The sequence below is a fragment of the Meriones unguiculatus genome, chromosome 2, assembly GCF_030254825.1.
Source record: "Meriones unguiculatus strain TT.TT164.6M chromosome 2, Bangor_MerUng_6.1, whole genome shotgun sequence".
Taxonomy (NCBI): Eukaryota; Metazoa; Chordata; class Mammalia; order Rodentia; family Muridae; genus Meriones; species Meriones unguiculatus.
Genome location: NC_083350.1, coordinates 142908355 through 142932616, shown reverse-complemented (window position 1 = coordinate 142932616; position 24262 = coordinate 142908355). Strand labels below are relative to the sequence as shown.

Sequence of the window (24262 nt, the reverse complement as noted above, 5' to 3'; positions counted from 1 at the left end):
CTTCCCTGGTCTGTTGCCTTTTGGTTCTGTTTCATTGGGAAGTAGGGACCCATGTATCTCAGGCTGTCCTCATGCATGCTAACTGAGCATAGCCTCAAACTGATCTCTACTTCCCAGTTGATGATATAACACCCATGCATCAGCACACCCAGTTACAAAAACCTTAATGAACAAACATAATATTCTTCTTCAGGGTCTAGCCTCATACGAGTAGTCGTCATCCCTCATCAAGGAAACTTCTTCTTGCAACAGAGGTGGACCATTACAGGGACCCATAACCAACACCAATCAAACTAGAGTTGTGAAGCCCAGTTCCAACGGACACATCTATAAAACAGTGCCATCCTCCCCCACCCCCCAGGCTCAGGGAATAGTACTAAGGAGGCGGGGCAGAAAGATTGTAAAAGCCAAAGAATTGGGGGAGAGGGGTTGCTGTGAGGCTGCCTCTCTGAGAATGTCACCCATAAAGTCTAAACAACGCGACTGACCACGTGGGAGCTGAACAAGGATGGTAAGAATGGACATACCGAAATGAATGGGGGTGAGGGTTGCGGGGCAGACTGCAGGGTTTCAGCCCTACACAAAGAACTACAGGCAGCTAAGGAATGCCAGGGGCTATAGAAAGTCTTCCCGAGGGAAGAACACATGGATTAGCTGTCCAACACCTAATGGTCAGTCCTGAAAGCATACATATGTGTAACATTATACAGACTGAGCAGGTTATATTTAGGAATATGAGTGTGTGTATACAAATATATATGTATACACATATATGTAACAACAATTAATGAGAAGAAAGGGCTGTTAATTTGAAAGAGAGCAAGAGGAGGTACATGGAAGTGTTTGGAGGGAGGAAATGGATGATGTAATTGTATTATCACCTCAAACAATAAACGAAAGTTGTACATTTACCAAGCGAGACATGTACTCTACCAAGCAGGCCAAAGGCAGTCCTGATTCTGTGAGTCTGCGTTCATTCTCAGAATCTTCTCATAGAGATGCTAGCATGGGACTAATCTACAGCATTAGCCTTGCTCTTTTCTCTGACTGTATGCTCATGCTTATTTTTTTGTGTATTGATGCCAAAAAGTGACATATTCCTTATCCCTTTTTGGCCCTTCCACTTGTATATGGTTTGAACTCACAACTTGATTTGCCCCATAGAATATGATGGAAGAGGACCTTTGCCAGTTCAAGGTTTAAGCCTACAAAGGATAGAAGTTTCCTTTAATTTAATGTGGCTCTAGCCTGTATAGAGCTGTGGGATGCCAAAAACACAGGGAAAGTGCGTAGGGAGAAGCATGGCTTTCTGTCTGACCGATCAAGTAACATGACTCACTGATAGCTTGTAAGCATTACCAGTGTCTACCTGCGCACTCTATCTTCGGAAGGTTCAGAACAGGTGGATTCCAGACAACCAATGATTGTACTGGTAACAGAAGGATTGCTCAGGCGGCCCCAATCAACATCACCATTAAAAAATGGGAAAATGGTTGTTGTTTCAGGCAATCAAATTTTAGAGGGTTGTATTAGGCAGCAATGAGCAACATAAACATTATCAATTAAAAGATATAACAAGCAACCTTTTCCCTCTAGCCATGGGGTTGGACCCTGGACCCCTACTAGGTAGGTGCACAAGTGTGTACAAACTAAAGATATATGACAAGTTAGTGTCCTGAAAGCTGTGGCCGTGGATGAGTCCTAGAGTAGCCACACACACACAAACACACATTCTCTCTCTCTCTCTCTCACACACACACACACACACATTTACACATACACACCATGCACACACATATGCCCATTCTCTCTCTCTTGGAGTTACAGATAGTTGTGAGCTGCAAAGCAGGTGCTTAGAATCGAACCCGGGTCCTCTGGAAGAGCACTCAGTGCTCTTAAAGGCTGAGCCGTCTCTCCAGCCTTCACACCCCACCCCGTCTCTTTCCCAGGCACATGCACACACCAAACAAGGGAAAACCTGCATGGATGTGGTGGTCCATGCCTGTGATCCCAGGCAGAGGCAGGAGGATAGCTATTCTGGAATACCTGGAGGGCACCCATCTGTGGTACATGGCCAGACCGTGTCTCAAAGAAGCAAGCAAACAAACAAAAAACACAAACAGCTGGGGGCATAACAATGCATGCCTTTCATCCGCTCATCGCCTAACTCAAGAGGCAGGCAAAGGGAAGTGGATCTCTGTGTTCCGGGCCAGTCCGCTACATTGAGAGTCTTGAATATAAGTAAACCGCAGTAAAGTCCCTACACAAGAATAACAAAACGAACTTGCAATCACAGATGTTTCTTTCCATCTTATTTTACTTTAAAAAAATGTATGCACTATTCAGTGTGTGTGGACACGCCATGAATCCCTTGTGGAGGAGGTCAGAGAGAGAATGACTTTGTGCAATGACGTCTCTTCTATCACACAGGTTCCCAGGATCGAACTCAGACTCCTAGGCTTGTGTGGCAAGCTCCTTTGCCCTCTGAGCAGGCCATCCCCCACTCCACCCATCTGGGGTTTTTTAATAACTATTTTTGGTAGCATTCCTTCTCCAAACTTTCCAAGCAAAGAAACCTTAAGCTCCTAACATAGGTCTTGCCATAATGATATGATATTTATATCAATTTCAGAGTTGAAAAAAAAATCAGTGGGAAAGAATGTTCATGCATTTACAGATGCAAAACTGATTCATGGAGTACATGCGACCTTTATTTTTTCCTTTACTCATCCCAATAAGTAAGTCCACAAGGACACCGTCTTTAACGAAAAGTAATCAAATAAAGCCAGAAAAAACAAAAAACAAAAAAACAAAAAAACCATAGACCTAAACCACACACACAGGCCTGATAGAAGTTATTATTTCAAACACACAGTTCTCCAATCTTGTCTCCCTGGAAGAGAAAGCAAAGCCGAGGCACTCATCGATCGCATCCTCCCGCGGCCTCCTGCCCAGGCAGGATCTTTCCCCTTCCTTGAGGAAGATGGGGGAGCGGGGAGGGGGGGCTGGGAGGGGGTTGGAGGGGAGTACACAGACTTCTCCATGTGGCCTCGTAGTACAAGTGACCGCGGCTGCAGAGGAGGGGAAAAGCCCACGAAGCTGAAAAATTTTGCAAAGAGAAAACAACTGTCCCGCCGACCACAGTAAATAAAATAACAGCGGTGGTGCGATTTGCAAGCATGTAACGCGCTTTTGTGCGGGGCTGCTCCTGCGGGCCTCGAGGGCTTCCGCGCGCCTTCTCCGCAGGACCTCCGCGACTGGCCCGCAGCACAAAGGCCGAGCCTGCGCCCCTCCTCCAGCGGCTCACCCCCAATCTTCCCCATGCTGAGGAGGTCTTACAGCGCACTGAAGACTTTCAGTGGGGTGCAGGGCAGTGCAATTTAGGATTTCTGCAGTACTGGGTGGATTTTCAAGCCTGGCAGACAGGGGCCAGATTTAAAAATAGCCTTTACTCACCCGATTAACCCTTTCCTCGCTGAGAGGCTCTTGGCTATTGCTTGCTCTGAACAGTGCCAAGACCCAGCTCCTCGTGTCTTGGGAGATCAGCTGAATAAACTTCGTGATTCATTGCCAAAAGAGCTATTTAAATTATCATAGTCTTTTTTTTGGGGGGGGAGGGCAGGGTTGAAGGTGGAAGGGGAAAAGGGGGTTAGAGAGCAGCACAGAGATGACCAAAGAAGAGGAAAGAGAGAGATCCTGGTTAAAGGAGAGAAGGAGGCACTGCCTCCTGACATGGGGACTGAGATGAGTCTGTGATTACTTTAATGACCGTGAAACTTGAGTATTCAAAGAAATAAATGAAGCTATGTAATCACCTTCTAAGGCCTATCAAAGGCCGGTGAAAGCACGATGGGAAGGGCTGGTTATATAATAGCATTTATGTCCCACAGGGCTCTGCAGGCCAAAGAAAGCAAAGGCCCCCATGACCAGGGAGAGCAAGCCTGAATTCAACCCTCCCAGGAAGGCCTTCCATCTAAAGCGGGGAGGGGCAGCCGGACCCACTGGGGATGTGGTGGGCTCCTTTGAGCCTTTTGGCCAGGGAAGTTCTGATGTTCCGGGTTTCCCAAGAGTTTCCCAGTGCAAATCAAACGTCACTCCTACACAGAGGGTGGGCAAACACCATCCAGCACGAGCCCGGGTGTGCTTTGATTCTTAAATAAAAACACACGACCCAATCAAAAGACAAACTTCTGATTATCTTAATGTGACGCCGTCGTAATATTTCTATCTCTTTTTTTGTTTGTTAGTGTGATATTATAAAACAATGTAACCAGTTGCCTAAGAGAGAGATGCCAGAACCTAGCCTTCTGCTCTCTCCGGCCCAATGATGGCTGTAAATGGCTGATCTTTTTGCCTCTACCTCCCAAATGCTAGGATTACAGCTGTTTACCACTCCTCTCTTGTGCCTGGTTCTCAAAGCATTCGTGGTCCAACACAGGCCTCAGGGATGTTAGGCAAGCACCCTACGCACTGAGCCACAGGGCACGCCTCAGACATTTGTGATTTTAGTGTAATGTTTTCCAGCCTCTCACCCCCGAGCAGATCTCAGCTGACTTCCAGGCCTGTTTCTTGCCCTCACAGCTGTCTAGCTCAGTGTGCCAGGGTCTCAGTTTCCTCATCTGGAGAGCAGGTTTCTGGCTACATCCTCAGCTTGTTGTGGGAACACACTTTGATGAGAGAGTAGCACCTGCTGTTTGTTGGAGTCATAATGGTGACCTCCTACTTTAAGATCCAGCAGGTCACAGAATCCTTCATCTAATCCCTAGGAGTTGAGGAAATAAAGCCTTTAAAAAACAAACAAACAAACAAACAAACAACAGCTGGGCACAGTGGCACACGCCTGTAATCCAAACACTTGGTGAGGCAGAGGCAAGCGGATCTCTGTGAGTTGGGGGCCAGCCTGGTCTACAAAAGTGAGTCCAGGACAGCCAAGGCTACACAGCGAAGCCCTGTCTCAAACAGCAACAACAACAAAAGCAAAACAAACAAAAATCCCAAAAACCAAAAACCAGATACTGAGTTAAATTTGAATTTGCAATAAATAACCACTTTTCAGTATAAGTATATCTCAGTAAAAAAAACAACTTGATGGGTGTGACCCAGGAAGAGACAGGGAGGGCGCTACACCTGGGATGTAAAGTCAATAAATATAAAAAACCAAATTGTTTAAAACTCTCGTTTGACTGGCCAGCTAGTTTCTACACACCAAGCGTGGTCTTCTACCTTAACAGCACGAACCTGTGGGTTGTTTGCTTGCAGTAATGACTCTAGGGCCCTCCCTACGTCTTCAGGTCCTTTACCACTGTTCAGCCTGAGACCTAAGAACTGATAGCGCTCAGGTTCTTGGCCCCACTCTCTACATCCCCATTTCAGAATGTTTTAAAATGAAATTCATATCATTATTTTCACTCATCCAGAATATAATTTCTCAACATTAAGAAACAACAGCCATTTTGACATTTTACAGTTTAAAAAGGGACTTGGATTTTTATGATCTCTGGCCTGAACCACGGCAATGTGATGGTTTACAGTTATTGGGCTAGTTCAGAGGGTCTTGCGATTGGATGTTAGCCACAAGGCTTCTGGTGGGTTCTGCTTGTTTTCTCTTTCCCTTTTACAGCAGAGAGGACCATGGATGCTCATCCACAGGTGGATGTGGGCCTGACAGGAATATCTATCTATCTATCTATCTATCTATCTATCTATCTATCTATCTATCTATCAATGTGTGTATGTATATATAGACCAAGTATATATAATATGTAATAATATTACATATTATTCCAGTCCCAGGCCAGCCAGGGCCACAATGACTCTCTGTCTCTGTCTCTGGGACACACACACAAAGAAAGAAAGGAAAAGAAAAGAAAGGGGAAAATAAATGGGTTAAGAATTTATTATTAAAATTGGCTGGTGGTGGTACAAGCTTTTAATCCCAGCACTTTGGGATCTTTGAGTTCAAAGCCAGCCTGGTCTACAGAGTGAATTCCAGGACAGCCAGGGCTACACAGAGAAACCCTGTCTGAAAACCAAAACCAAAACCAAAACCAAAACAAAAAACCCACAACTCATTGTTATAAACAAAACAAAAAAAAATTTACAGTGTAACAATAAATTAATACTGGAGGCATGACCTTTCGGTTCTTAATTCCATGATACTACCTTTGTAAGGCAAATTTTAATACGGGTTTCTTTTTTTTTTTTTTTTTTTTTTTTTTTGAGATAGGGTTTCCCTGTGTAGGCTTGGTTTCCTGGAATCATTTGTTAGACCAGGCTGGCCTCAGACTCACATCCAGTTGCCTCTCAGAGGACTGGGATTACAGGCATGTGGCATGTGCTACTGTGCCCTTTTTTTTTTTCTTTTCTTTCTTTCTTTTTTTTTTTATATGATTTCTTATTTAACTTAATCAACAAAGCACCAAAATAGAGGTTGCCTTCACATACATTTACTTAGCTTCGTGGTGATGGAACTGATAACATGAACTTCTATTTAAGTTAATGGTAGTAACTGACAAGAAAAAGGAAAAAAGGAAAGCCAGGCATGGCGGCTCATGCCTTGATTTCCATAACTTGGGAGGCTGAGGCCAAAAGATCACTGCAAGTTCCAGACAGCCTCAGCTCCAAGGTGAGGACCCTACCTCAGACAACAACAAACACAGCACTGGGAGGTAGCTCAGTGGGTATGAGCAATGGCTGCCCCAGTCCTGAGGAACTATATGAGCACACAAAACACCTACATCCAAAATACTAAAAAAAAAATGAAATTAGATTAAAAAAGAAAAGAACAAAGACTTCAAAGTGAGACTTTTAGGTGTTTTTATGTTAAAGGTTTAAAAGTTGTGATCTACTTCTACTGTTTCTTTTTTATTGCTGATTCACATGAATTCTCTTAATTTATAGTTTTAGTATATACCAATGTTTATCTAGATTATATATATATGTATACGCATATATAGTTGTTTTTTGAACAGCATTTTTCTGTGTAGCCCTGACTGTCCTGGAATTCTGGACTAGGCTGGCCTCAAACTCAGAGATCCACCTGCCTCTGCCTCCTGAGTGCTGGCATTAAAAGTATGCACTGCCATCACCTGGCATAACTGTCTTTCTTTAAAAAGAGATTTACATGTTTTTATTTTACATGTATGAGTGTTTGCTTACATGTATATATGTGTATCCACATGAGTCCCTGCTGTTCATGGAGCCAGAAGAGGCCCTCAGATCCCTGAAACTTAAGTCTCAGATGTTTGTGAGCTTCCTTGTGGGTGCTGGGAGGTGAGCTCAAGTCCTCTGCAAGAACAGCCAGTGTTCTAACCACTTAGCCATCTTTCCAGCACCTCCTCCTACCTTAGAACTTAAAAAGCACAACAAAACAAGAATTATGGGGCTAGATCTGACTCAAAACCATCTGTAACTCCGGTTCCAGAAGATCTGACATGCTCTTCTGGCCTCCATGAGCCCCAGGCATGCACATCTTCTACAGACATATATGCAAGCAAAACACCAATATGCATAAAAGTCAAACCCTCTTTTCAAGAAAAGAATTAAGAAAGCAACAAAGAGCCAGACCACCTGAACACCTTGTTACCATCTGAAGGACAGAGAAAAATTCAGAGTATTTCAGGCCAAGCAGTTTGGAGAAAACTCCAGCTCAAAATTCTTTTGGTACCGGGGTGCACGAGTCAGGTGCTGTGAAAACTACAGCCGGTCTCAGAAGCACAGACAGCCTGTGGTGGGTGTAGGTGTCCTTCCATGAAGCCTTTGCTCTCTGGATAGCTGCAAGAACCCCAAAGCAACTGGCTTGTCACCTGCAGGAACCCCCCAAACTCCTAACTTGCCTCTGTCCGCCAGAGACTTACCGGACCCTGAGCTCTGTGTAGTAGAGAAAACATGCCCAGAAGTACAGTTTCCCATTCCCTCTTGGAAGATCTGTGAGCGCTGAAAACAGACTAGTAAGGAGTAGGCGTCACATCACACACCTGCTCTGGCCGTCAAGGCAGATTGTGCCAAGATGACTAAAGTGCGTGTATGTGTGTGTGCACGCGTGTGTGTGTGGAGGTGACACGGAAGGGTCTCTGGCTGAGACTGCAGGCCACATGTACTTTATACTCCATTGGTAGTAGAGCTGACTGGAGTTAGCGGTTTAGTTGCTGAAGGCATGGACAAGCTCTGTGCCAGCTTCTTAATGTTGCCATGACCCTGAGAGATGCTGTGAGCTGATGAGACAGACGGTGAACTGATGTAGTGATACCCAAGAAATGTCTTGTTTCTGCTTTTGGTCATTCTATCTATCTATCTATCTATCTATCTATCTATCTATCTATCTATCTATCTATCTTTCTTTGAGGCAGGGTCTCTCTATGCAGCCACAGCTGGCCTGGAATTCACAGAGACCTCCTTCTGCCTCCCAAGTGCAGCCATTAAAGGTGTGCACCACCACCCACAGCCGAGAAATGTCTTTAACATTCACCATTCACGGAGCTTTGTGTTTTCCACCCATGCTTTGGCGCTGCAATGAGTGTGTTTTCCACATTTCCACTGGCAGCATCTCCCTTCCGGCAGTGGATTACCATGATGTGCATCTTCCAGACAGACATCCCTTAGCTCCCAACACATACAACAGGCCAACCCTCGTTTGACAAAGCGGAAATCTCAACTGCACTCACTGGACAACCTAGCTGAGACTGAAAATCCAAAGTTTACCTTCCTAGAGCTGGGCATGGTAGCATGCCCCTGGGGTCCCAGCACTCAGGAAGTGGAGGCAGGAGGATCACAAGTTCAAAGTCATTTTTGAGTTCAAGGCCAGCCTTAGTTCACTGAGACCCTGTCACAAATAAACAGAAAGTAGGCAGACACTTTTCTAGTTTTTCTCTGTATTTTCACAGTGAATGACCAGCACTGACACCACCAATAAAGGCACATAGACAATTACTTCCTGGGCCTTTGGATCCAGATATTACTGGTTAGAAGCACAGAATCCAGGGAGGAAACTGGGTGGGAGATCGGGAAGGGGAGCTGGAGGGATTGGTCATGGGGAGGATGGCAGGAGAAAGAAAACTGGAATCAGTCGGAGCCATCTCTGGGGCAAGCTAGAAATCTAGGATCATGGAAACTCCCAGGAACCTATGACGGTGACCCTGGCTAAGAGTCCTAGAAATAGCAAATATGGAACATGAGATGGTCACCTCCTGCACCCAGGCAAGACTTCCAATGGAGGGATGAGGGTATCAACCCAGCCACAAAACCTTTGACACGCAGTTTTTATGTTTTTTTTTTTTTGTTTGTTTTTTCTGCCTATGAAAGCTGCAGAGATAAAGAGGGAGCAGAAAGTGAAGAAAAAGCCAAAACCAATGACTGGCCTACCTTGAGTCTCATGGCCTAAGAGAGAACCCACCTGTGGCACTATGAATAAAATATTCTGCGATACTTGCAGACAGGAGGCCAGCATAACTATCATCTGAGTGGCTTCACCCAGCAGCTGAGGAAAACAGATGCAGAGACCCATAGCCGAACAATAGGTGGAGCTTGGGGAATCATTATGGAAGAGGGGAGGAAGGATTGAAGGAGCCAGAGGGGTCAAGGAAACCACAAGAAAACCTACAGAATCAAATAACCTATGCTCACAGGGGCTCACAGACACTGAACTACCAACCAGAGAACATCCATGGACCAGACCTAGGCCACACACACATATGTAACAGCTGTGTAGCTTGCTCCTCATGTGGGATCTCTGGCAGCAGGAGCAGGTGCTGTCTGACTCTGTTGCCTGCCTTTGGATCCCTTCTTCCAACCTGGGCTGCCTGTCTAGCCTCGATTAGGAAAAGATGTGCCCAGGCCTACTACAACTTGATACACCAAGATGGGTTGATAATCATCAGAGGTCTTCCCTTCTCTGAGGAGAGAGGGCATAGGGGAAAGAAAGTGCGAGGGAGGGACAGGGAGGAGAGAAGAGGAGGAAAATTCTGATTGAGGTATAAAGTAAATTAATTAATGAATTAATGAAAAGAGGAACACAGATTCCCACAGAGTCCATATGCATTTGAGGTCATCGTCTAGAGAGAGGACCATACTCACCTCAGAGCTTACCACGTTATAAATAAACCAGAAAGAGCACAAAAACTGAACATCACCACAGCTGGTTTTCTCCGGTGTGGTGGTGCACACCTTTAATCCCAGCACTTTTGGGGAGGCAGAAAGCAGGCGGATGTCTGCGAGTCTGAGGTCAGCCTGGTCTACAGAGTGAGTTCCAGGTCAGTCAGGGTTACACAGTGAGAACCTGTTCCAAACAAAGCAAAATGAAAACAACTACAGTTGGCTTTTATAGACACTTGTAGTTACTGAAGTTTTGATTGCCTTTGCATTATTTGGTAGAGTGTGATGGAGATACAGAACTTCAAGGTAGAGAACAGTTCAATATTTGTTTTTTGTTGTGTTTTAGCAACAGGGTCTTACTTACTTCATTGTGCAGGCTGGCCTCAGGCTCCTGAGCTGAAGCATCTGCCAGCTCAGGGTTTCCCAAGCCCACTCCCCACCCCCCTGGTGAGCAGGTATCAGTAGCAGAGCCTGGTTAGACTGCAGATGCTACACAACAAGGCCAAAGTTCTTCAGACATCCTCCAAGCTCCCCAGCAGGATGGTTGAGGCTGCTTTCAAACCGTGTCAGCCCGTAACAGTGGCATCTCACTTCACTTCCTCTTTTTAGCAGTGCTGGTCTGTCTCTCTGCTTGGTCCCCAGGAAGGGCTTTGACAGGTGACTGTGGGCTGCTTATTTAGGAAGCAGGATGCCTTATGGTAAGACGAGGGCCAGGGAACTTGGGGACATTTTAAGCCCTATGTTACCTAATGTACTCCTGAGTCCTGTTACTTACCCAGTGCCTGATCTTCAGCGATTTACACATTTCCACGAGTCTCACTTTGATCGTTCATAAAATGATCACCTCACCTATCTGCACCTATCTTGGTCATGTCACTTCTTTCGCATGCTACGGTAAAATACTGCCAGTTGCTTTGGCTGGAAACACCCTAACTGACCATCGGCAGAACGAGCCAGGCTCTGATGCAGACTCACTAAGATGTTACACAGCAGTGACGCAGTCAAGGAGAGATGGCCCAGCAGTTTAAAGCTCTTTCTGGCCTGGGATGGTGGCACACACATTTAATCCCAGATCTGTGTGAGTTCAAGGCCAGCCTGGTGGTGTATACAGCTAGTTCCAGGACAGCCAGCTACACAGAGAACTCTTGTCTCAAAAAAAAAAAAAAAAAAGCTCTTTGCCACATGTGGCTTACAACCACCACCAACTCTAGCTCTAGGGGATCTTATGCTTTTTTTCTGACCTCCTCAGCCTTCTATATGTACTTGGTGTCCAACCCCCTCCCACACCACTCCCAAAAAAAAGAGAGAGTAAGAGGCAATTCCCAAAAGGTAAATGCTGGACACACAGTCCCTGTGTGAACTCTAGCCCTGGAACCCACATGAGAGTGGAGAGACAGAACTGTCTCCACAAAGTTGTCCTCTGACCTCTACGCATGTCTGCATATACATCACACACAATAATAATAAAATAAATGCAAAGAACCACCGAGTGAAAGCTAGACATCACAGTCCCTGTCTATAACCCTAGTATTCAGGGAGTGGAGGCAGGAGGGCCGTGAGTTGAGTTCAAGGCCAGCTTCACTGGGTAGTGTATTCAAGACCAATCTGGAATACTCCAGACCTTTACAGACCCATTTCAGGCAAGCGGCAAAAGTTTGAGAGCTCAAAGCATGCAGATCCTATTTCCAGGGAGGGGACGGGGGGCAGGGGAGGCAGCATTAAAATTAAAAGGAAAGATGCCATGCATCGAGCCCTCAAAGATATGAACAGTAAAAACAACAACAACAAAATCCCTAAATGATAAGACCAACCAAGGAATGAAACTGATGTCCCTGAATCATCAGTTCTGTATTAGACAGTCTCCCTGAAACATTGCAAAGTAAGAGCATCTATGCAATAAGGTCTTATTTACTTACTTATTTGAGACAGGGCCCGGAACTCACTCTGTCTTGATTTCACAGGGATCCACTTCTCTCTGCTTCTAGGGTGTTAGAAATAAAGGCATATACCATCGTGTCCGCCCTCCACCATCCACTTTATTTATCTCTCTTCTGTTTCTTTTCTATCCATCTCTCTATCTGCTTATCTCCTCATCTAGTCACCATTCTTTTGTGCATCTACTGATATCTATCATATATTAATCAGCTATATCTTATCTAGCACCTGTCATCTCCCTATTGATGTTCTATAAATACTTGTCTATCATCTATATATCTACCACTTCTATGTGTTTACATATCTCTGTGTCTATCATCCATCTCTGTCTATCTATCCTTCTATTTATGGTTACAGCCGTACCTCAACCTTTCCGAGATACATCCTTCTGGAGAATTGATAAAACTCTCTCTCTCTTATTATTCCACATGTCACATTCAAGCATGCTTCTTGAAATGTCTGAATTGTTCTCTGGGTCATAATCAAGTTCAAAATTATGGTACTGGGCATTCCTAATGTACAGTAGTTGTAATTTTTAAGACAAGCTTTAAAAACAATTAGCCCTTAAGTAGGTACTGAGGCCTAAATAATTGATTTGCTTTGGACTGAGACCTAAATACCCCTTTGTTAATATTTCTGAGTGTAGGAGATGTGACCTTCCCCTTGTTATTGTAGCTGTTTTTTGTTTGTTTTTGTTTCTAAATAGAACCTACATATTGAGTGTGGTGATACATGCCTTTAATCCCACTACTCAGGAAGGCAGAGGCAGGCAGATTGCTGTGAGTCCAGACCAGCCTGGTCTACAAAGTGAGTCCAGAACAGCCAGGGATACACAGAGAAATGAGAAACCCTGTCTTGAAAAAACATAAATAGGTAAGTAAATAAATAACATAATTAAATAAATAGAACCTACGTAACACCTTGCTCTCTGAGTCCTCAAAAACATTTGTCTCCTGACTGGAAGTAGCCTGTTAGTAAAAACCTCATAGGGCCCAGCCATACCATGAGACTCTGAGCCGAGCAAGTTGCATTGACCTTAAACATACTTCCAGACCTTCCCCAGTGCTCTCTCTTTCTTAATCAGCTATGGGACAGGAGGTGTGTTTCCTGTACCTTCCCAAGACCTGTAGCTCATCTTCACTGTTAGCCTCAGACATTTTGAGTTGGTGCTGAAACACAGTTCAACATGCTTCTATTTGAGAGAATCTCAGACTTTAGCTGTGAGTTAGTTTCTACTGACTTAAGATGTCATGGTCAGAGCTGGGTGTGGTAATGCATGCCTGTAATTACAGCAGAGGAAGTGCAAGACAGAGGCAGGAGCAACTTCGGTTCAAGTCAGCCTCTACACAGTGCACTCGATAGACCAGCCTGAGCTAGATAAGACTTCACCTCGAAGGAAGGAAGGAAGGAAGGAAGGAAGGAAGGAAGGAAGGAAGGAAGGAAGGAGGAAGGAAGGATGAAAAGAAAGAAGGAAAAAGATATTTCACAGTAAGAAAATTGGCACCCATGAAAATAACCTTTTCCTCACATCTCATTCTACTTCACCCAAATCCCTTGAATTCATTGACTATCTTGATGATGACAGGACAGTTCTGAAGCTTCTGGACCATGTTTATGAGGCTTTAATTCTCTGCTTCTCTTGTCTTTTACTGTATCTGCATCAGGCACAGTGGTGGATGAGTGTTCATGATCCCAGCACTTGAGAGGTAGAGGCAGAAAGAAAACAAGTTCCAAGTTAGCCTTGGCTACATACCGAGTTCAAGGCCAGCCTGAGCTGCAGGACATCCTGTCCCAAGAAGCGAAACAAGGTGGGGAGTGGGGAGAGGCTCAAAAGGAACCATCCCCCCTTGAAGATCTTGCTGGAAGATGAGGTGTGTGTCTGATACTCACAGGGCACTGGATGGAAGACTCTGAGATCCAATCCAATTTTCTCCACCAGGGAGCACAGAAAGTATTGTTAATTATTTACGTGCAAATGCTATATAATGAAGAGTGTAAGAGCCAGAGAACCAGGAGTTTGCTGTTGGATTGAATCTCCCAGTAACCTCAGAAACTACACCCATAAAGGCTCACCAACATGGCTACCCAAACCTGAGCTGAATAAGAACGACACCAGTGAGCATGCCAAACAGAGGAAAAAAGCCCATGAGGCCTCAACCCAACACAAAGAACTATAGGCACCCGAAGAAAGCTGGGAGAGAGAGTGTGGTCCACCCAAGGGAAGAGCACACCGACTGGTTGTCCAGTTGCCAAGTAGTCAGCCCTGAACATATGCATACAAGTATAATTATATAGAGGCAACATTCTATTTTTAGGAAAAAAAATGCACATATATGAATATATGTATATACATATATACTTGCAATAACCAATAGTGAGAAAAGAGGCCATGAATTTGAAAGAGAAAAGAGAGAGATGTATGAAGGGTTTAGAGAAAGGAAAGAGGAGGAGAAATGGTATAATTAAATTATAATCTTAAAAAATTTATGTTATATAAAGTGAGCATGGCCGTGCATGCTTTTAATCCCAGCACTCAGTGAGGCAGTGGCAGATAGATCTCTGTGAGTTCAAGGCCAGCCTGGTGTACAAAGGGAGTCTAGGACAGATAAAGCAACACAGACAAACTCTGTCTTAAAAAACAAAACAAAACAAAACAAAATCCTATATAGCAAGTGGGTTACTTTCTTTTCAGAGTTGATTCCTAAAATTAACTTGGGAAGATTATAAAGGTATCAGAAGGAAATTGGCAAGATTTGTGACACTGACTGCCAACTGAGGACTGGAGTTTGGGCATTCTGAGGGTTCTCAGACTTGTTAAACTGAAAGGGAGATTTTGTTGTGCACTCTAGCCCCAGAACACAAGCTGCCCTGTATTTCGTTTGTTTCTTGTTGTCATTTCCCTGGGGCAGGAAGCTTTCTTGACTTATGAAAGCAGGGTCTCCAGCATGCCAGACAAGCGCTCTACCACTGAGATGCACCCCTCTTACATACGTGTATTTTTTTCCTCTCTTTTTTAAAGTTCACACAGGTCTGTGATCCCAGCAGTGAGAAAACAGAAGCAGGAAGATAGGACTGAGCTCAAGGTCATCTTGATTACAGATAGAAACCCCATCTTAGACAAACAAATAAAATATAAAATGCCTAAGGCGAGGCATGGTAGTACAGGCCTGTGACCCCAGCACTTGGTAGGTGCAAAAGTCAAGATCAAGAGTTCTACAATCAGTTGGGCTGTAAATAATGAGGTGCCAACTTGGGTTACAGAAATTTTGTCTCTATATGACCCCCTGGGCAGGTAAACAAACTAAAATGGAGCAAACCTTGGCATCATTTTGTTTGTCTTTATTTTGTTATTATTGTTTTTGTTTTGTTTTTCAAGGCAGGATTTCCCTGTGTAGCCCTGGCTCTCCTGGAGCTCGCTCTGTAAACCAGGCTGGTCTTGAACTCAGAGATCTGCCTGCCTCTCCCTCCAGAGTGCTGGGATTAAGGGCTTGTATCACCGCTACATTAACACAAGGGCTAATTTAACACAAGTAAACAAAACATATGACCCTTGTAGCATTTTGCAAGCACCGCCACCCCTTTTTATTCTATTAACTCATTTGTTTGTTCGTTTGTTTGTTTATACAGGACCTCACATATATAGACCAGGCTGTCCTAGAATTCATCTGTGTCCCAAGTGCTGGATTAAAGCCATGTGTCATCATGCAGGGCACTGCAAACTTTTTAAAAATGAGGAATAAAGCCTCAAGAAGAACAAAAGTAGTAAATGATTTTGTTTTTCAATCTTGCCAAGATATTAAAAGACAGCGGTCCATAAAAACGGAAGGGCTGAGCATGGCTCAGTGAGGAAGGAAGGTACTTGTCTATCAAGAACTAAACTCTGGGTTTTATTTCCAGCCCCAGATTAAACCAGAAGCCTGTGAAGCAGGCAGAAGGATCAGAAATTTAAGGTTAAACATGGCTAAATAGTGAATTGTTGGGACACAGAAGTTTTAGGTCAGCCTAGGCTATATGAGACCTTGTCTCAAAAAAAAAAGAAAAGAAAGAAAGGAAAAAACAAAACTTACCAAAGGGCACAGAGGTAAAAATTCTTGTGTAGCAGGATTAAGGCCTGAGTTTGATCAGAACTGGAGGGGAAAGAAAAATTCATGTAGTGATTTCATTATACAAAACTGTCTTGAGCTCTCAAAGCAAGAGCTCAATTCACAGAAGCAGGAAAGTCTCTGGGAATTGGAGGCCAGCATGGTCTCTATATACTGAGTTTGAGGCCAGTGAGGGATACAAAGTGAGAGTGTGTCTTAATTAATCAATCTACGAAAATATTTAATTAGCTGGGTGGGCATTGTCGGCACACACCTTTAATCCTAGCACTCAGGGAGGCAGAGGCAGGTGGATTTCTGTGACTTTGAGGCCAGCCTTATCTACAGAGCAAGTTCCAGGACAGCCAAAGCTAAAACAAGAAAACCCTGTCTTGAAACCCCCCCCAAAAAAAAATAAAAATAAAAATCACATACAACATGTGTAGTGATAGCACACACCTTAAATCCCAGCATGGGCGGAGGCAGAGACAGGTGAATCTGAGGTCAAGGTCAGTCTGGTCTACCTAAAGAGTTCCAGGACAGCCAAGGCCAGGTAGAGAAACCCCATTTCAGAAGAAGAAGGGGGGGGGAAGAGGAGGAGGAGGAGGAGGAGGAGGAGGAGGAGGAGGAGGAGAAGGAGGAGGAGGAGGAGGAGGAGGAGGGGGAGGAAAGAAATCATGTACTGAATAAAGTCTTTTTTAAAAATTAACTCAGGGATTCCCTATGTACTCCTCCTCTTTATTTAGCTTCTCTCTTCTTTGCTGGGACTTACAATGTACCCCTGACCACATCTTTCTTTAATTATGCCATCAGCATAATTTTACTATCAGCACTTGTCTTCCAACTTTTTTTTTCTTTTTAGTCTAGATACAAAAACTTTACTACTCTTTAATACAAAATGTTGATATCGAGGAACAGAAAACACAGGATTATAAAAAGCACATTTTCTGCATGCTAATCACTTGAACTATATAATCTATGTTGCTGGCTGGGGCTCGGCTGATAGCGTGCCTGTTTGTCCTGTACACAGAAGCCCTGCTTCTACCTCTAGCACCTCAGAAAGCAGGTGTGGTGACAAATGCAAATGCCTCAAAGCTTGAGAAGCAAAAGTAGAGGAGGAGTCCAAGGTCATCTTTAGTGAGTTCAAAGCCAACCTGGAGTACACGAGACCCTGTCTAAAGTAACAATAGAAATAAATTAAAAGAACAATAATACACTGAGCTAATGCCCCATTTAAGCACAACTTGCTATCACCAGACAAGATTCATGTTGGCATTTTCCTAATGTCATTTTAGGGCTCAAACAAAACTAGGAGTGAAAAGGTATTCCAGGGCCAGCAAGATGGCTCTGTAAGTCAAGATGATGGCTGCTGAGTCTCACAATACAAATACTCCTGGGGTCCACACGGTGGAGAGAAATAGCTTCTACGGGTGGTTCTCTAACTTCTCTATGTTGCACGACACGGACCTGCCCAGACACTTGCACACACACACACACACACACACACAGAGAGAGAGAGAGAGAGAAATGCATCCACACATACATACATCTTTAATTTAAATGTAAAAAAAATATTCTGTAAGTTATAGTACGTTCCGTAAATACAACCAAAGCTTTTCTTTCTTTCCTTTTTTGAGACAGGGTTTTGCTATCCTGGAACTCACTGCATAAGCCAGACTTGCCTCAAACTCACAGATCTGCCTGCCTTCCACGTCTGGAGTGCCGTGACTCAAGGATACACCACCATGGATAGACTCCATGAAAAAAAAAAACAAAAAACAAAAAACTAATAACTGTATTTAATTGGGAAATTGACTTATGCAAGATCCCACACACATCTGAGTACAGTGCCCTCCACAGATCCAGAGCTGGAGGGACACTGTCCTGTCAGACCTGTGCTGTGCTGGAGGACAGCGGCATCACTGGGACAGGCGGAAGACAATGAAGTGGGTTGTGAGTGTAAAGGGGGAACACCAAAAGTGCTCTTTATTAAGCTCTGAATCCATCTATTTAAGATTAATCACTATTCTCTAAGTTAAGCTGTTGTCATGTCTAACTCTTCTCCAGGAGAAAATAATCTACACTTCCAACTAAGTTATTCATGGTCCAGTTTGTTCTCAGAATACTATAATAGGCTTTGTGGAGATAAGTTTTATAATAGGGATTTAATGGAGTGAGAAGCCAAGTAAGTCCCAGGCCTTAGAGCAGGAAATGTGTGTGTGTGTGTGTGTGTGTGTGTGTGTAGAGCATCCACCCCCTCTCAGCCTGCACCCCAAAGGATTTTCAGCCAGACTTAGAATCTCATTTTCATAAAAGAATCAGATGGAAAGGCATGGCAGCTGCTTCCTATGGGGAAGGGACTTGCCTTTTGCAGAGCTGGCTAAGGGGAAATAGCAAACAGGGATGAGGGGAAAGCTGGGGGGTTGGGGGGAGGGTCAAAGCAGAACCCTTCTGTACTTCTTTCAGTGAGCGGCCCCACCCCTGCTCTCCCAGGAAAAGTGAAACTTGAGTGGTGCGTTCTGAAAAACGTGTGTGTATGCGTGCGCACGCATGCGTGGGTGCAGAATGGCAAAGGGTTTATACACAGCAGTTTTGTTCCCCAGTCTTTAGATAGCTTAAACCATTGACTATATGAAACTCCGCTGGGAGACAGTTAGGTTTTGTCACTTTTTCTTTTTTAGCGCTGTGTGATGTTACTTTCCTTATTTACAAATTTTAACTACTTTGTATCCAAATGGAGGCTGTTAGTTATTTGCTTTACAAAGTAGCAAGGGAAAAAAAAATGGGTCTTCAATCCCCACTGATTTGTCCTGAGAGGGTGTCAAAAGTCCCCTTTTGAAACGTTGCAAAACAGGCGCACCCTTTCCTACCTAACGACGCTACAAGTTCTTTGTTTATTAATGAATTTTAATAATTAGCTTTCTTTTTCTACCACATGAAACCCACGCTATGTCTAGTTTGTTGCAGATCTGCCTATTTTTTTGCATATTTGTAGCAAAGTATATAAAAGAGTAACAATGTTCGGTTTACGATTTACACAGAACAGACTTTAGTCAGGCGGGGAATCTGAATCAGATATTTTTGACACTTCTAACTCTGGAAAGCAGAGCTCTTTGCTTTGCTCCACCAGTTTTAAGGATTTCTGAGGCTGACAACGCCTCACTTGCCTTGTAAAGTGTTTATACTGTCCCCAATAACACTGGGCAAATGCTGTCGTCTCTAGCTAAATCCTTACTTGGGGTGCATGCTATGCCTCTGTGAGACAGGGTCAGGAGGTCAGAATTGATTTTGGAGGCCACCTGGAGAGTTTAGGCCATGAACTGACTCAAAAAATTTATATCAGAGCCGGAATGGACCACCTCCCACGGTCAGATCTGGCCTGACACTCCAACCACAGGACGAGCATTGCTTGGGCTCAGAGAGAGGGCAGAGTTGTCGACCCCAAGAGCTGACCTCTTCAAACTTCAGGAGAATTTTTTTGGCAGTTACCACGGTGACTGAGTACTCTAAAGGCTTATCCTTCTTACTGAATGGAGGAGGAAAAAAATAGGAAAAAATATGTTAAAACCTACCCCCAGAGCTGTGTATCACAGTTAACTTTTAAAAGAATGAAGAGGATGCCGTTGACTTGTTTATACTTTGTATATTGATAAAGTCCTAAAAGATGTTTTTCAAACCACAAAGTTTGATGTTTGAAGCAGATACTGTTTTTATATTTGTTGTGTGTCAATTTTTTCTCTTTCCTCCTCCTCCTTTTTTTTTCATATTGCTGACAATACATGAATGAGGCATGAGCAAACCTTTTAAACAATGCAACTGTCTTTGAAATCGTAATATTGCCCTGCTCCTCTCAGAGAATAATCAGCTTTGAAATAAGACCCATCATATATTCCACCATTGGAGGAAATCTCTTAAAAAAAAAAAAAAAAAACAAACAAACATTTTTTTTTCTTCTTCAAAAACGGTCTCAGGGTACTTTTTCCTCTTGAGCGAAAATTCCCCATTGTGACTCCCCTGAAATAATAAAACGAGGAAAAGAAGGAAAAGACTTGTCATTGCGTACCTTATCTTGTAACAAATGACTTCACAAAAAAAATACATACATCAAAGACAGCACTCAGAGCTGGAGGGGTGGCTCATCCACTTAAGACCACTGGCCGTTCTTTCAGAGGACCAAGGTTCAATTCCCGATACCCACATGGCAGCTCACTCCTGTCCATAACTGAAGTCCCAGGGGATCCTCTGACTTCATGGGCACCAGGCATGCCCATGGTACAGTCATATGTGCAGACAAAACACCTAGATACAAAAAAAAAAAAAATTTAAACAATAAAACATTCTAGAAATACTTTACACATAACCAAGAATACACAGAGGTTAAAAAAGAAAACAACTTTATTTTAGAACAATGAATACTGAAGCTTTGAAAATCATCAAATGCTCTTTCGTATTTCTACCAATTCGACCTGCCATAAAGTCCCGGGCAACGCAAATACTCACACAGTCAGTTTCAAATTCCTCCTCGCAAATGCACACAAAGGCTGCTTGCCTTTTGGTCACAGGTTGTAACACAAAGTTCCTTAAAATAGTTCCCAGATGTGCCATGAAATTAAATGAAAATCGTAATAAGTATTTTTTTTCAGCTTGGAAGGCTAAGGGTGAGATTTGGCGGTGAGGGTTTAACACTGGTGAGATGCTTGGTTCGAGTCTCAGCTGTACGAAACATTAGCAAGGATGAAACAGCCAGAGGGCCGAGAGGTTATTTTTTGGGAAATGACTTCATGGACTTTCAATGGTGTTGTTGTTCTGATCACCCTCAGTCTTCTCATCTGCCACCTTACCGGAGGAATCTGGAAGGCTCTCCCTCCCCACCTCTTGACGTGTGCCTTGTGCCCACTCACTTGCGCCAGTGTCTAGGAACATTCCTACATACACCCCATCAAGCACTGGAGCAGGAGAGCTGACTGACATTTAAAGAAGCATTGGCAGCTATCTGATTAAAAACAAAAACAAAAACAAAAAAGTCTTCGGTCTATATAGCATCTTTCTCCTGGAATTAACGCCACCTTTACTCCCAGATCAAGGCAGTCCTCAGCTATATTGGGAGTTCAAGGCCAGCTTGGAATATTGGAGAGCCTGTTACACAAAATAAATAAAGAAGTAAATATAGTATATGGGAGGGGAGAGAGGGTTAGACTGGGAGGGGAGGAGGGAGGGAGCTACGGGGGGGGGGGGAGAGTTACAAAGTGAATAAATTGTAATTAATAAAAATAAAAATAAATTTTAAAAAAGAAGTAAGTATGTATCATTTCATACTGAGTCTAATCCTTCCCAAAAAGATGAATTACCGAAAGGTAGTAACTGTCACACCAAAAATGATACAGAAGTGACAGATAAGTATTCTAAGCTGCTCTTGAATGCACATTCTTCTGCGACCTACTTTTACTGTTTTATAATCACCCCTGGCTTCCTGGAATAGAATGCACATAAATCTGTGTAGCCACTAAATCGTGTGTGTGTGTGTGTGTGTGTGTGTGTGTTTGGTGTTTTTAAAACGGGGTCTTTCTGTTTTCTCTAGTCTGTATCCCTGAGTGTTCCGGAACTTGATATGAGCATTTGGATGCCCCACAACATACAGAGATCTGCCTGCCTCTACCTTTCAAGTGCTGGGATTAAAGGCATGTGCCACCACATCTGGCTAAGTCATCTTTTAAACAAGTTATCTGTTTTCTTTTTGCTATGGGTTGTTTGACACAGGGTTTCTCTGTGTGGCCCTGGCTGACCTGGAACTCACTCTGTAGATCAGGCTGGCCCTGAGTTCAGAGATCTACTTGCCTCTGTCTCCCAAACCCTGAGGTTAAAGGTGTATGCCACCATGCCCAGCTGATTATTTGATTTTTGTTTTGTTTTTGAAACAGTCTTGCAGTGTGGACCAGGCTTACCTCAGTCTTGAGATTCTCCTGCCTCATCCTCTCTAGGACTAGAACTACAGACAGGTCCCATTAATTAATTCATCTTAATTTTTAAAATATTTTTTATTTATTTTATGTATATGAATGCTCTATCTTCATGTACACCTACATGCCAGAAGAGGGCATCAGATCTCAATATAGATGGTTATGAGCCACCATGTGGTTGCTGGGAATTGAACTCAGGACCTCTGGAAGAGCAGCCAAGTGCTCTTAACCGTTGAGCCATCTCTCCAGCCCAATTCATCTTAATTTTAAAAGAAAACAAAATATACTTCAGGAATAATTTTCCTTGTCTTTTGCTCAGAATAGTCACAGAAGGAAAAGCCTCAGATAGAGCTCAAGCTGACCTTGCTATGTTACCAAATACACGTTGCTAAGATCTCCCAGAGAGAATGTGGTTCTCCGCTGTGTGAGTCACTAAAACCATGGTACCACCCATTGTCTGAGACAACTCACATGGTCCTTCCAGCGCCGGGACCTCTTGGCAAGCTTCTCATAGAGCCCAGGGCTGACAAAATAGAAGGACCCAGCAAACGGAAAATGAGGTCTTTCTTAGTTTTGCAAGACATGTCTGAACTCTCAGACCAAAGCAACACATCAGATTCTCTTAAATGGGTCTTGAGCAAAATAAAATTTCTAAGTTCAATCTGAAAAAGAAAAAAAAAATATTAAAAGATAAGTCCCTTATTCTCAAGACCTGCCAGTTAGCTTCTTTGGTTGTAAAATCCTCTTCAGAAGATAAAAGGTCACTTTTCATGTTCCTTCCTTCCTTCTGGGATGACCTTGAACTTGTTTGGTAGCCAAACATGACCTTGAACTATACCCCAGTCCTTATTTTTTCAGTTTTGTGCATAAAGATTTATGCTGATAGAGATATTTTATTTAGCAACTCATAAAGCTGAGTGTTCTCCAATGGTGAAAATCCACAAGTGTGTTGTAACACTTGTGTGTGACACACAGTAAAACCTACACATAAACTTATAGGGGCAAAGACTGAACTCCAGAGGCCCCACTGGTTGAAATCCACCCTTGGACTTAGCTCGGCACCCTCCCTTGCCTGCCCAGGTTCCTCACTGAACAGGGAATAGCAACCCCAAATACCAGCAGACAGCTCAGAGCCTGGGAGTCCTTGAAGTACCAAATGCAAAACCACTTAAGTTACTCTTCCTGGAAATAAACCTGAGTGGAGACTCCATGGAACCAGGCGTGAAATAACAAACTCCTATGCCTTGAAAAGCTTCAGAATTCTCAGGAAGTGTACTGTATGGAACACAGCAAGGTCATGTTGCTGATACTATTTCTCTCATTTTCTTCCTTGAGTTGCTAAGGCTAATAAACAGTGACCAACAGTCTCCTCCGTGTTAGGTTTTTAATTGGATGTCAAACAAAGGGCTGTGGCCTTAGTCGTATCCCCTGCCGGTGTCAGGAAAGACTGTCCACACAGCCCCGAGCTATGAGACACTGGCTGACTTGATGGTGTTGGCTTACTGCTCCGCCTTTTGACTCCAGCTTCGCTCTCTGTCTTCAGGACGGAAGAACCTTGAAAACGTTTGGTTAGATGATGATTTAATTCTGAAAACTTTCCAGGGGGCCCCAGAGGAGAAATGGGTGAATGACTATTTCTTATTTCTTTTCCTCCTTCTCCTCCCCTTCCTTTCCCTCCTCTTTCTCTTCCTTCTCTTCCTTTCTCCTCATTTTCTCCTGATGGGATCTGATGTATTCCAGGCTAGTCTGGGATTCTGGTTAGAATGACCTTTAGTTTCTGATTCTCCTGTCTCCTCACACCCCACAGCTTTTATTGCACGGGTGCACCACTCTGCTCAGTGGGGCTGGGGTTGTAGCTCAGTCAGTGGAAGGTCTGGCTTGAGGGTAAAGGTCCTGGTTCATTGCTTTACTGTGTAAACCAGGTGTGGTGGTGCATGCCTGTATCCCAGTACTCGGGAGGTAGGGGTTGGAGGATCAGAAGTCCAAGATTATTCTCAGCTACATAGTGAGCTCTGGGCCAACCTTGGCTACAAGAGGCCCTGTCTCAAAATCAAATGGAGACAAGAATGGGAGTCTAGATCTGAACAGAAAGAAGAAAGAGGGCAAAGGCTTTCTTGGGATGAAGGGGTGGGAATGTCCCTTCTGGGCTTGTCCTTGATCAGGGATGAAGCCAACAGAGATGGCCTGGCCCATACCCTCCCC

At 43.8% G+C, this 24262-nt stretch overlaps 1 protein-coding gene across 15 annotated transcripts in view; it reads right to left on the bottom strand.

The window, feature by feature from the left end:
- LOC132652461 (uncharacterized) overlaps window positions 1-24262 on the bottom strand; it is a 607788-nt gene that overhangs the window by 7991 nt on the left and 575535 nt on the right. For 6 of the 15 annotated variants that reach the window (XR_009590060.1, XR_009590064.1, XR_009590070.1 and 3 more), the window contains 3 exons: window positions 22532-22722; window positions 20207-20402; window positions 16092-16151 (listed from right to left, as the gene is read on the bottom strand). Coding sequence is in view for 2 of the 15 variants with exons in the window: in XM_060378220.1 (XP_060234203.1) it covers window positions 20240-20402; window positions 22532-22722 (354 nt within the window). In the remaining 13 variants the exon portion in view is untranslated. The other 9 variants (XR_009590071.1, XR_009590058.1, XM_060378220.1 and 6 more) reach the window with 6 other exon arrangements.